Source organism: Lithobates pipiens, unplaced genomic scaffold (genome assembly GCF_037356315.1).
Source record: "Lithobates pipiens isolate NorthernLeopardFrog02 unplaced genomic scaffold, aLitPip1_a1.2 Scaffold_8, whole genome shotgun sequence".
NCBI classification, from domain to species: Eukaryota; Metazoa; Chordata; class Amphibia; order Anura; family Ranidae; genus Lithobates; species Lithobates pipiens.
This window is the reverse complement of record NW_027507903.1, coordinates 552,323,498-552,337,539: the sequence shown is the minus strand read 5'-3', so window position 1 is coordinate 552,337,539 and position 14,042 is coordinate 552,323,498. Positions and strand designations below refer to the sequence as shown.

The following is a 14,042-nucleotide window of genomic DNA, read 5'->3' as shown; positions in this document are numbered from 1 at the left end:
TGATGCCAGAAGTTACCTGTCTCAAGAAAATGGAAGTGTATTTAAAGTACACTTTTCCAGTAAAACTGCTTTTGGATTAGTCAGTTTTTTGTTTTTCCTCAATTCTGCAGATTTCCCCCCTCTAGCTCAGTGAAATCCACACTGTAAACGAAAAAAAATGTTCTTTTACTACACTCGGAAGTATTCATAATATTCCATATGGTGGTGTTTTTGACTCTTGCCTTCTCACTTTCTAGAAGCCCGGACCACATAAAAGACGGCGTGTGCGGCGGCGTAAGCACCACCACAACAGCAGCGTAGTGACAGAAACCATATCTGAGACTACCCAGGTGTTAGATGAACCATTTGATGATTCTGACTCTGAACGTCCAATGCCAAGACTGGAGCCAGAAGAGGAGGGAAATGACAGAGGTGGCCCATTCCCTCCAGGCTACTTCCCCTACCTCACCCCACACACTCTTCTGAGGCGCAACCGCCCCTTGGGCAAAAGGAGATCAATCAGTGAGAAACTGCAAGGTGAGACTATAGCACAGTTCATATTGTGAACCACATATGTATTTCTTCCATTTATGCTCACATTGTTAGGAGTTGCTTAAATCTTAGAAGCTGTGCAACCAGTGTGTTCCATGTGTATTAGGGTTTTTTTTATTTTTGCCTTTTGAATTATTGCTAATAGAAACGTATTCCCTGGCTTGTCTCCAAGATTGCTCCGACTACATCCTGAATACTACATTTATTTGTTTATCTTTGCATTAAAGCCATACATAACATTGATTAAAATTTGTTTTTTCATTGCAGCAGCATCAGCGCAGCCACCTGTGGCAAATATGCACCCTCCAGAGGATAAACCGGCCCTACCTGAGACCCCTGCTCCTCCACCTGTAAAGAAGAAAGGTTGGCCTAAAGGGAAGAGCAGAAAACCTCTTCACTGGAAGAAACGACCTGGACGTAAACCGGGCTTCAAGCTCAACCGGGATCCACCACCTCCTGCCCCAGAGCCAACACCGCATCCCCCTCCTGCCCGTCCAGGGCGCAAACCAAGGATACGCGATCGAGCTGAAGAGCCTCCTGTAGAGGACAAAGTCCCTGAGACAAAGGAACAAGAGGAGGAAGAGACACAAACGGTGGTAGAGAAGACAAATGATGAAGAGGAGCCTGAGACTGTCATCACTGCTGTGCAACCAGCATCCCCTTCTGAGAGCAGCAGCAGTAGCAGCAGTAGTAGTGATGGTTCCTCCCGGGAAGCAGAACACCATTCGGAGTCTCCAGAACAGCAAAGGGAGCCTGTAGAAAAGCCACAACCTGTTGCCGAAGAACAAGAACCAGAAGAGGAGGAGGAGGAGGAAGAAAAAGTGCTGGAGGAAAAGGAAATTACAGCACCTGCATCCAATCACCAAGAAGATCATGATGCAGATGATGAAGATGAAGGAGCAAAGGAAGCCGATGAAGGAGAAGAAACAGAACAGGGCCCTGTTCCTGAGAAGCCAGAACCACAGGAGCCTTGCATTGGTAGCAGCAGTGAAGAGGAGGAGAAAGCAGAAGGGGAGCAGGAGCAAGAGGCAACAGAGGTGCCTGATCAACCCTCATGTCTAGAAGAGGAAGAGGAGAGTCAAGAAAAGGTAGACGAGGACCCCAAAGAGGAAGAAGAGGAGGAGGAAGAGGAGGAAGAGGAGGAGGATGATGCTGAGGAGGAAATCCCCCACACTGAATTAGACTTGGAGACTGTGCAAGCAGTGCAATCATTAACACAGGAAGAAGGCAGTGAGCGTGATGATGGCACATATGGGGATTGTGAGGATGAGACCTTGACGGCCTGTCAGACATTGCAGAGTTTTACACAAGCAGAGGAGGACCCACAGTTGGGCTTGTCAGATGAATGCCATCCCTCTGCCCATGATAGTCCAATATCTTCAGTTCATTCTCACCCCAGTCAGTCGGTGCGCTCAGCAAGCAGTCCCAGCGTGCCTCCAGCACTGGAAAGTAATGGAACTGGGGCTTATCCACAAATCAGCCCTGATGCAGGATCTCTCTCTGCTCCATCTATGCAGAACCTGGAAACAACCAGCCCAATGATGGATGTGCCCTCCGTGTCTGACCATTCACAACAGGTTGTGGATAGTGGGTTCAGTGATTTGGGTAGTATTGAAAGCACGACTGAAAACTATGAAAATCCCAGCAGTTATGACTCCAGCATGGGAGGTGGCAGCATATCCTCCCAAAGCAGCTGTTCGTATGCCAGTGGTGGAAATGCTAGTGGAGCTGGGGGGCTGCCATCTTCTGCTAGCATGGCACAGAATGGGTGTGTTGTGAGCCAACAAATGGCTGGAATGGCAAATATGCTGCAAACGACACAGGCTTGTAGCATTAAGTCACCACAGAATTGTGCCTCAGAACGCCCTCCTAGCAACAACCAGCCACCACCCCCGCCACCACCACCTCCAATGCCCCCTCAGCAGCCTCAACCTCCCCCACAACAGCAGCCCCCAATGTCACAGTGCAGTATGAACAACAGCTTTGGCCCTTCACCAATGATCATGGAGATCCCAGACCAGAATAATGGCAGCAATCTCAGCATCTACCCAGGGGATTTTGGGGCTGGTGGCTATTCTCAGCCCTCAGCCACTTTTAGCCTGGCAAAGTTGCAGCAGCTTACCAACACTATCATGGACACTCATCCTATGCCTTACAGCCATGCTCAGGCCGTCACCTCCTATGCAAACAGTGTGTCCCTTTCTAACCCAGGCCTGTCCCAGCTTACTTCTTCTCATCCACTGGCAGGGGCATCCCAAGCACAAGCCACCATGACCCCACCTCCTTCCATGAACCTACTCCAGTGCAACATGTCAACGGGTAACCTTGGCATTCCCCACAGCCAGCGTATTCAGAGTCAAATGCCTGTTAAGGGGCATATTTCAATCCGCTCCAAATCTGCACCATTGCCCGCTCCTCCATCCCCTCACCAGCAACAGTTGTACGGGCGTAGCACGCCAGGTATGCAGCCTTCAACCCGGGCACTTACCGTCCAGCGAAGCATGAACATGGGTGTCAATCTTATGCCCACCGGACCATACAATGTCAACACCATGAACCCACTCAATGCCATGGGAGGGTACCGCATGTCCCAGCCTATGGTCAACAGCTCCTATCATAGCAACGCAGCCTATATGAACCAGACAACACAATACCCCATGCAGGTTGGCATGGGCATGATGGGTGCCCAGGCCTATACCCAGCAACCTATGCAGCCGAATCCCCATGGAAATATGATGTACACACCACCTCCTCACCACTCCTATATGAATTCCCCTGCAGTCCCCAAACAAACTCTCAACTCCCCTTATATGAGGAGATGAGGGGGGCCCTAGTGCAACCTGTGCAAGTTGCTCACCTGCCCCTCATGTTCTCTTGCAGACTATAAATACGGCCTTTTATACTGACAGGACTTGTGTCCCCTCTACCTTATATCCCTTTGCTGTAGATTTAATATTATGTTTTTTATTGTTATTTTATTTCCCTTGCAAAAATATACTTTTGTGGGGTTATCCTGTTATTTTCTCTTCTGTAGAAAGGTATTTTTCTCTTTTTTTTTTTTTTTTGTTTTCTTCTTTCTTTCATCCTCTTACTCTTTCTCACTCTCCAGTTTATATAAAAGTGTCGGCAGATTTTTTTTTTTTTAAATCCTTTCCCATGCTTTTTTTTTTCTTTGGTATACAGAATGAAAAAAACACACAAAAATGGCAGATACAAACGGTTAACGGTAAAAGTCGCACGGTCATAGGAAAAAAAGACAATTCTTGTTTTTAGAAATCAAGTTTAAAAGAAAAAAACTTTTAAGAAAGACAAAAAAAATTGTAACCCTGTAGCCTTATTCCGCCTTGGGCTTCTAAAAGAGCCTTGGTGACTGTGTACTTTAACCGTGCGTCCGCTGTTTATTTTGCTCATCGTTTTCAATCTCTAGGATGTGGTTGGAAGGGAGAACAACACTTAAGTGCTCACGTTGGGAGCAGAAGAGCATTAAATTATTCGCAGTCACATGACAGATTTTTAAAAAAAACAAAGTGTTTCCAGTAGTGGTCTTGGAACCGCATTTAGTGGTGGTTTTTGAAGGCTGTGGTACAGCAGTTGTAAGTTTACATTTAGCACTCCAGCGACCAGAACTACAAGCATCTGTCTGGCAAGGCATGCTGGGACTTTGAGTTCTACCACAGCATTATTGCCTTCTGCTGAGTATATACCTTAAGAGAATGACCACATTGTTGGAAGCACTCACTCTACATTCACATTTTAATTGTGGTTTGTGGTTTTTGCAAATATATTGTACACACGGGACTCTTCCCTAAACTTAATGCTCCTCTGCTTTGTCCATGTGAGCTGACGTGACCTTTCTTTCATCCTAATAAGCACTTATTGAAACAGATGGAAGGGGGGTACCTAGGAACAGTTTGTATATGTCATCAGATTGATGGTTATATGAATGCCTTTACGATAAATTCTTCCACTGGATCCCCTGCTTGGAGTCTTTTGGGGATGATGGTTCCATGAACAATGCCAGAGATCAATAGGTATAGTTCGCTGGGCAAAGAACAGACCCATTTCATTGTGTATAAACCCAACCCCCCCCCCACACGTGCAGGGATGGGCATTTTATAACTTCTGTCTTATATAGTCGCTCATCAAGAGTGCAAACTAACTGCATCTATATTTTTAGTACTTTTAAATGTTTTACTCTTAAATATTTTAGAGTCCCTATGTATATATTATATATTGTCACTTTCTCCCTGGCCTGGTTTTGCTCTTCAAATGGGTTGGCTTGTGTCTTCATGACTCCTTTCCAGTTTAGCATTAAAGGGAAGTAATATTCTGTAGTGTGCTGATGCCTTGCCATAGCAATAATGTGTGCCTGCCAATCTGTGTGCCCTATGAGGTAGATGTAGATAATGACAGTAGCTGGGCAGATCTTCACAAGAGCAGTGCCTCGCCATACACATTGTCTCAATGGCCCCTTGCTCCCATCATATGACGTTAAGCGAATGCCGTCTTTTCTTTCCTCTTTCTGTTATATAGCAGAGCAGCGACAAAGACCGGCAATGTCTGGCCCATATTTAGCTGAAAATGCATAGAATGCTTCCAGTACTTTCCAGTGTCTTGTTCTTTGCCTATGTGAAAACCATGTGATCTTTGTAACATTGGCCATCAGGTGTCCAAATAGGAGCTATGATAGCATGGTCGAGAGATGTTGCCATCCATGATTAATAAGATATGAATGATTGTCTGCAATACCCCAATCTGTTCAGGGCTTGCGACAACTACATTTATGAGAAGATCTCAATTTGTCACAAGGGTCTTGCTGTATACAGAACAATTCATGGCACTCGCAAAACAGATCCCCCATCCTGTAAAAAAAGCAAAAAAATTCAGAACACAGGTTAGAAATTCTTGTGTAGTTCAGCTTTCACGAAAGCTAGCCATGTAAAGTATTACATTATTTTGTAAGGGCCTGTGTCAACCGGCTTTAGTGCACAAATTCAGTGTGTTTTTTGACATCTCCATGATGACATACTTCTGAGGTCATTCAGAATTCATTGCAGGTGCAGTTGACCTGATTAAGCTGCTTTTGTATTCCTATAGATGTGTATGGGAAGAGAAGCAATTCTGCAGAAAACAAAAGCCCAATGACACAGGCCCTAATAATAATTTGAGCTGCTGCGAGGTTTGCAGTTGCAAACAGCAAGTGTCTGTTCCGAAGTATGTAAAATTGTCTTATTTGCAGAATTTATAAGAACTACACAATTGCTTTTGTAAACTTTCCATGTAAAGAAGGGAAAGTGTGCAAATGCAATTTCTCTGTTGCCAAATAAACAGCATAGACAAAGTTTAAAAAGCCCAGATTGACTCTAAATTTTCTCTCTAATATCTATTTTATGACTTGCAGTATTTTCTTTTCAAGTGCTGTTTTCTCTCTGGATTATGTTAAATTATTCCAGTTTGCTGGAATATATCCGATGTCATTGCCAACTTTGGTAGGTTTCAGGAGTCATCTGTTTTCACATAGCTTGCACAGATGTATATGGCCAGCAGTGGGGAAAGCAGTTATTTTGCTTGCTGTTAATTCTTCTTATGGAACTGGTGGTGTTACCAGTTCTTAATATCAAGTACAATGTACATACATTTGACTCCATGAAACTGTAGCCTTCACCATTTATATAGATGACTAGTCCTGTCACAGAACGGTTTAAGAAGATTCCTCCTAGATGGAACAGTTGATTGTCAGCTGGATATGGGTGCTTAAAGGTGTTCCCAGCTCTTGGATACCCTGTTGCAAGGAACCCCAAACAGGGCAGATAATTATCATCTCTTTTAAACATGGGTGAATTTTAATAAAATGCATCCAGCGAATGCACTCATGGTAAAAGAGATCCAAAGTGTCTGTCCTGCTTATCGCTCTATGGAGGTGCGTTGTCCTAGGTAGATATCAAAATCTGCCTGTGGCCACATAAGTGTCTTCAGTAGCTTTAGGTGGGCTATGAGAAGGTTTCCCAGACCACCAGCTGTTTTCTGACACTTGACTCCTTAAAGACAGGCAGTAAAGAGTCCCGAAGATGCTTATACAAACTGACATCTCCTTCCTTCCGTACATTTCTAGGGTTTAAATAATGGTTTTATCCTCTCAGCTCATATTGTAATTGTATTGTATTTTATTTTTATTTTTTTTATTTTATTTCCTCCGGCCTTTTCTTGACGCTGTGGGGTTCTACTTGCCCCCGTCTGGTTTGTATGTAATAAGACTTTCACCCCATTTCCCAGACCCCTCTCCTCCTTTCTAGTAAGTGCTTTCAGAAAAAAAAACTGTACATTTTAACGTAAAAAAAATAAATTATGTTGAGACATTTTGGAAATTTGTTGCAATGTGTTTTCATTATTTATGAATGCTGTGAATACCCAATGTGATTTTGCATACAGCTGCTAGGAGTATGCGAAGGTTTGTAGGTGTTCTAGGTGGAAGAGGTTTAGGAGATGTAAATGTCTTTGTTTTCTGTTATTATTGAAAGTCCAGCTCCATGCACTCAAATTTTTGTAGTATTGTCATGAGATTCCCTCTGCCTTGAATGGGGAAATCTGATGTGCACATGGTACAGGGAGTAGAAGTGCTTGGTATTGGTATAGAGCTTTTAAATTGCCAGATCTTTAAGCTGTACTTCATGCACAGAGGTAAATAGAAAGTTTAAATAAATACATACAGGAGCTATTTTACCTCCCAAAGGATTTGTATTTGTTTTCATCTGGTCCGGAGATGTATAAGCTCACACAGCCCAGACCTCTCCGGTAGGGCAAAAGACCTGTTTTTCTCTGCTGCAATTTAGTAAAACATGACTTGTCCCATCCCCTGTCTGACTAGACCATGCAAGAAAAGCGGCAGGCGGCTGGGCTCATCTGTCAGTCTGAAATGAACAGTCGCTTGACTTTCTGAGCTGCATCTTCCTATCCCAGTAAAGAGCTCTATTGTACAAAACTGCAGGGGGCCACAAGTCCAATTCAGGCACTTAAAGGCCAAGTTTACCTTTTAAAAAAAAAAAAGTAAATTGCCTATTTTTGCAAGAATTTTCTTTTTTTTTTTCTTTTTTGTACAGCCTGTAAATACCTGAATGTAACTTGCAAGATTTGCCTTTTATGCATATTCTCGCCACTAACAGACTGACAGGAGAGATGACATAATCAGTACTGCTCCATCACTGTCCAGTCACAAGCTGGAGAAAGGAGGTGCCAAAATTGTTTAGACAAGGCTAAATTAGGAACCTTGCTATATGTCCGTTCTGGACTTAAAGCGGAGTTCCGCCTGGGGGAAAAAAATGAAGTCAGCAGCTACAAATACTGTAGCTGCTTACTTTAAATATAAGGACACTTAACCTGTCCAGGGAGCCTGCGATGTTGGCACCTGAAGCCGTCTCGTCCCTCGGCTCCGGGTGCAGGTGTCGGCATCCTTACTAAGGGAAACGGCAAATCTTTTGGCAGGCAAAATGGCTAATGTATACGAATTCTAATTTATTTATTTTGGAGCTCAGCTTTTTTTTTTTTTTTTTTATTTTATTTTTTTTATCTTGATTTTGAAAAGTAGAAAAGAAGTACTGTACAGAGCCTCTGGGTATTCCCCGACTCGGTTAATACAAAAAAGTGAAACAACTTGAAACTTGAAATTGAAAAGGCTCTACTAGTAAAATGCAAACATTGGTTCTAAGAAATGAGTCGCACTTCTCATCTTGCAATTTGAATAACATGTACTACTGGAGTTCAGCTTTAAAGGAAACCTGTACTGACATAATATAGAGAAGGTATTCACCAATATACACAAGGGGACTTTAAGGCAACTATTATATACAGAATATAAGTTTTATTTAACACCGTTTAAACAATTGGTGTTTAAACAGTGTGAAATAAAACGTATCATATTCTGTATATACTGGTTGCCTTAAAATTCCCCTTGAGTATATGGGGGGATACCTTCTCTACAGTTGTGCTCATAACTTGTCAGAATTAGATTTCTTGGCCATTTTTCAGAGAATATGAATGAGAACACAAACTTTTCTTTCACTCATAGTTGGTGTTTGTTAATAAAAATTGCTTCAGCCAATCAACTGTGTTTACTCTTTTTAAATCATAATGACAACAGAAAATACCCAAATGACCCTAATCAAAAGTTTACATACCCTGGTGATTTTGGCCTGATAACATGCACACAAGTTGACACAAAGGGGTTTGAGTGGCTGTTAAAGGTAACCATCCTCACCTGTGATCTGTTTGCTTGTAATTAGTGGGTGTGTATAAAAGGTCAATGAGTTTCTGCACTCTTCCTGACAGACCCTTGCATCTTTCATCCAGTGCGGCACTGATGTTTCTGGATTCTGAGTCCCATGGAAAGCAAAAGATTTGTCAAAGGCTCTGTAGGAAAAGGTAGTTGAACTGTATAAAACAGGAAAGGGATATAAAAAGATATCCAAGGAATTGAGAATGCCAAACGCTAATCAAGATGTGGAAAATTGAGGGGCTCTGTTTAAACCAAACCAGGATCAGGTAAACAAACAAAAATTTCAGCCACGACTGCCAGCAAAAATTGTTCGGGATGCCAAGAAAAACATACAAATAACTTGAGGTTAAATACAGACTCTCTGATGTGGTGTGGCTGTTTTAAGATTCACAATAAGGAGGTACTTGAAGAAAAGATGGGCTGTGTTGCCGAGTCGCCAGAAGAAAGCCATTACTATGCAAATGCCACAAAGTATCCCGCTTACAATACGGCACAGAGACCAGCCTCAAACCTGGCACAAAGTCATTTGGAGTGATGAGACCAAAATTTAGCTTTTTGGCCACAACTGTAAACACTACATTTGGAGAGGCGTCAGCAAGGCCTATGATGAAAGGCACATCATTCCTACTGTGAAACCTGGAGGTGGATCGTTGATGATTTGGGGATGTGTGCGCTACAAAGGCACAGGACATTTGGTCAAAATTGATGGCAAGATGAATGCAGTATGTTATAAAAAAAAATACCAAAGGAAAATTTGCATTCATCAGCCAAGATGCTGCGCATAGGACATACTTGGACATTCCAACATGACAGTGATCCAAAACACAAGACCAAGCTGACCTGTCATTGGCTAAAGCAGAATAAAGTGAAGGTTGTAGAGTGGCCATCTCAGTCTCCTGACCTCAATATCATTGAGCCACTCTGGGGAAGTTCATGTAAGATAGGCCAAGAATGTACAGGAACTGGAGGCTTTTTGCCAAGAGGAATGGGCAGCTTTACCATCTGAGAAGATAAAGAGCCTCATCCACAAATACCACAAAATACTTCAAGCTGTCACTAATGTTGAAGGGGGCAATACATGGTATTAAGAACTGGGGTATGTAAACTTTTGATCAAGGTCATTTGGGTAGTTTCTGTTGTCATGATTTAAAGAGTAAAGTTGATTAATGGCTTCAGCCATACACTAACCATGAGTGAAAAAAGTTTATCATTCACATTCTCTGAAAAATGGCCAATAAATCATAAATTCTGCCATGTTATGTAAACTTATGAGCACAACTGTATATGGTTCCAAAAATTGGGATGTTGGCAACAACCTAGACCTAGCTGGATGGGAGGATGATATTCTCTGTACTGCCATAGCTAATCTCTCAAATCTATGCTGGTTATGTCACTGGCTTCATCTTTGTTCCAGGCTTGTCGACTGGAAATTGCAAAGGCTTTTGGATCTGCATGATGGCCAGACTAGCATTTTCAGTCGGTTGTCCACACGGACAGCCCATGTAATTTTTTTTTCAGCACAGGTTTCCTTCCATGTTTACTCATGTATGTCGTCTTTTACACCTTAGGCCCCATGCAGACTGGATGTTTAACCCCGGTGCATAGGACTTTGCCATTTAAGCTACGGTTGGAGGGCACAAGTTTATTGGTCAGCCCCCTGCCGGCAGCCGGTCAAACTGAGAGCCAGGCAAATGCTGCAGCTGGATAGGGCAGTATGTACCCGGGAACAAATACCTGCAATGCCATAAGTAGTTTATAAAGTTTAACCGGCTCTATGCATTGGGTTTTCTGTCCACAGCTAAATGCCAGAGCCCCATACACTGCGGCTAAACGACCAGTGTGCATGAGGCCTTAAAATGTGAGGGGCCTTTCACACAACCTCATCAGTTCAATCACATTACTTTATCATACATCACAGGACACAGAGCCATAATAACTGGTTATCGGCCACCTTTAGGTGAATGGACACTGGTATAACCAAAAAGGAAACTGGAAGTGCCCCTCCCTATATAACCCCCTCCTATACCGGGAGTATCTCAGTTTTTTCACCAGTATCCAATGTGTTGGTCACGGTCGGAGTGCTAAGAGAGCTCCGCTAAGTAATCCCTGAAAAGATCAAGGGCCTGTGCAAACGGGTCCATCTAAAGTGCTTGAAAGGCAAATGGATGATACCCGGGCCTCGAACAAAAAGAAACAAGGTTTTTGCTTGTAATACTTCTCTTTTGAGAGCTGGGATCTGGCACCTTGGTCATGTTAATACAGCCAAAGAGTTTTCCAACAGTGGTGCTGTACAGGTCCAAGGGAGTGGACTGTGAAAGGGGACATGGCCCTTGAAGGTCTGGCATGACACGGCCTGCTGTGATGGGTGAAGGCTGGGTCTGGGATAATTAACAGCAGTCCTGCGGCGGGGATCGGGTAAGTCAGAAAGACAGGAAGTGTGTATGTAGGGGTGTGTGTATTTAGATAGCGAGAGACACATAGATATAGATATATATATATATATATATATATATATATATATATCTCTCTATCTATCTATCTATCTATCTATCTCTATATTAATAATAATTCACTTTGATCTTTCTGGTGTATGCGATGCCTTGCATGTGTTTTGCCACTAGATGGTGTAAAAGTTACACACCTGGCTTCCAGCATGATGTGCTCAAGTTTCAGCAAAGGCTTCTTGCGGCAGCATCGCTATTTCTGCTCTTTCAGCCATCAGCAGGGGTCTGGGGGGACCATCCACCTTCAGAAAGGTCCGGTTCCACCTGCTGAAGACCCTCTTCATCTCCCCCCCCCCCCCCCCCCTCGAGCAGCCCCCACTACAGGGCCAGCTATCTTCATGCTGAGCGCGGGAAAGGGATCCTTTTTTATTGCGGGGGCGTAACTTAAACCCCACCAGCGTACATGTGGAGCAGAAGGCTCGCTGCTTAAAAGCTTTAGACTCGAAGTGTCTGGTTGGCAGATAGAGGGACGTAAAGCATTAGGGATGGGCTTTATGTTCGGGTCGAACATTGGCTGTTCGCCCATTCACCGAATAGTGAACAATTTGGGGTATTCGCTGCAAATTCGAAAGCCACGGAACACCCTTTAAAAGTCTATGGGAGAAATCAAAAGTGCTAATTTTAAAGGCTTATATGCAAGTTTTTGTCTTAAAAAGTGTTTGGGGACCTGGGTCCTGCCCCAGGGGGACATGTATCAATGCAAAAAAAAGTTTTAAAAATGGCAGTCTTTTTGGGAGCAGTGATTTTAATAATGCTTAAAGTGAAACAATAAAAGTGTAATATTCCTTTAAATTTCGTACCGGGGGGTGTCTATAGTATGCCTGTAAAGTGGCGCATGTTTCTCGTGTTTAGATCAGTCCGAGTGCAAATTGACATTTCTAAAGGAAAAAGTAATTTAAAAGTACCATCGCTAGCGCCGACTATAATGAATTGTCGGTCCGGCAATATACATAAAAGTTCATTGATAAAAACGGCATGGAATTTCCCCACAGGGGAACCCCCGTAACAAAATTTAAAAAATGCATGGCTGTCCCCCTAAATTCCATACCAGGCCCTTCAGCTTTGGTATGGATATTAAGGGGAACCCCGCACCAAAATGTAAAAAATATGGCGTGGGGTTCCCCCAAAAATCCATACCAGGCCCTTATCCGAGCATGCAACCTGGCAGGCCGCAGGAAAAGGGGCATGAGAAAGCGCCCTCCCTCCTGAACCGTACCAGGTCACATGCCCGCAATATAAGGTTGGGCGCTTTGGGGTAGCGGTCTCCCCAAAGCACCTTGTCCCCATGTTGATGGGGAGAAGGGCCTCATCCCCACAACCCTTGCCCAGTGGTTATGGGGGTCTACGGGCAGGGGGCTTATCAGAATCTGGAAGCCCCCTTCAACAAGGGTACCCCCAGTTCCTGTCCCCCCCCCCCGTGAATTGGTAATGGGGGACTTCCCTATTGCTTTCCCCGTGTTGTCAGATGGGGGTGGGTTCATCCTATTTACATAAATGGGGTGGGGGGGGGGTGTTCGGCTCATCCCTACAGAGCATACAAGTGGTATATGTAAGTTGTATGGGTGTGTGGATAAAGGCATTTTTAGGGGCCCATTTTACTCAGCATTGAGACTGAGCATTTATAGCAGCATGTTATGTAATTACTAGACTAATGCTCGGCAGTAGATGCATTTTGTATAGTACCTCTTGTTTTTTTTGTGCTTAGGACTATGTCTTCCCCCAGGAAGGGTAATTCATCAGGGGGAGTGCAAAGTCGCTGCGGTCAGAGCCTGAGGCTTAGTCGCACACCCGCAGTTCCATCCTCCCCTGAAAGACCTGGAGCATCTGGCGAATCTGAGCCATTTTGTCTCGCAGGCATGGTGGCTACCTCCAACGTCCCAGCCTCTGCATACGTCACGAAGGATGATTTGGCTTTGGCTGGTTTGGAAGGGAAAATAGCTGAGATGTTAGCGTATTCCGCCTAGGAGGTGAGAACACAGCAGTCCCCCCCCCCCCCCTTCTCCTGCCCTTGACCTTCCAGTATTGGAGCAACAATGGGCAGATGATATTGGGTTATCTTTGAGAGGAGGAGGTTCGGGTGACTCGGAGGATTCAGCATCTGAAGAACCTTTCTCAATTTTGCAATCACAGAAATTGCTAATCCAATCCCTTATGGACTTGGTTCATTCTGGATATATTGCATCCTGCAGAGGTGGATAAGGTTTCCTTCTCTTTGGGTTCGCTAAAACCCCCACAGGGTTCTCATACTTTCCCTATGCACTTGTTACTGGAGCAACTGCTTTATGCTGATTGGGATCTTCCAGATAAGCAGTTTTCAATTCTTTAGACTATGGAGAAAAAGTTCTCAAAGAGATGGGATTTGCCAGCAGTAGATGCGGATATCTCCTCTGTGAACAGGAATTTAACGTGGACAATGTACAAGCGTTTAGTGATCCAGCTGATAAGAAGTTGGAATCTCTACTTAAGGCCTCATTTGATGTAGCTGTTGTGGTAGTACAAGCTGCGGTGGCAGCAATGGCCATCTGTCAATCCCTTTTGGGATAAATTCAAGCAGGTTTAAAAAAAAAGAAAAAAAAAGTTCCTGATCAAACTGAAGAGGCCTTAAGTTTAGCTGAGTTATCTAGGGCCCTATACTTTGCAGTGGAATCTATCAAGGATTGTAACCATCAGGTGTCTCGCCTTGCACTCGTGTTCATACATGGGTTTTTTATTCAAATCTCTTTGTGGTACCAAAACCA

General features: G+C 43.8%; 1 protein-coding gene across 3 annotated transcripts in view; it reads left to right on the top strand.

Annotated features, from left to right (window-relative positions):
- Positions 1 to 6,896, top strand: part of KAT6A (lysine acetyltransferase 6A) — a 93,983-nt gene extending 87,087 nt beyond the window's left edge. For 2 of the 3 annotated variants that reach the window (XM_077469920.1, XM_077469918.1), the window contains exons 16-17: positions 237 to 516; positions 799 to 6,896. In XM_077469920.1, coding sequence (XP_077326046.1) covers positions 237 to 516; positions 799 to 3,353 — 2,835 coding nt within the window. In that variant the 3' untranslated portion in view covers positions 3,354 to 6,896. The remainder of the gene's footprint in view (positions 1 to 236; positions 517 to 798) is intronic. The other variant, XM_077469919.1, reaches the window with a different exon arrangement.
- The last annotated feature ends 7,146 nt before the right edge of the window (positions 6,897 to 14,042 follow it).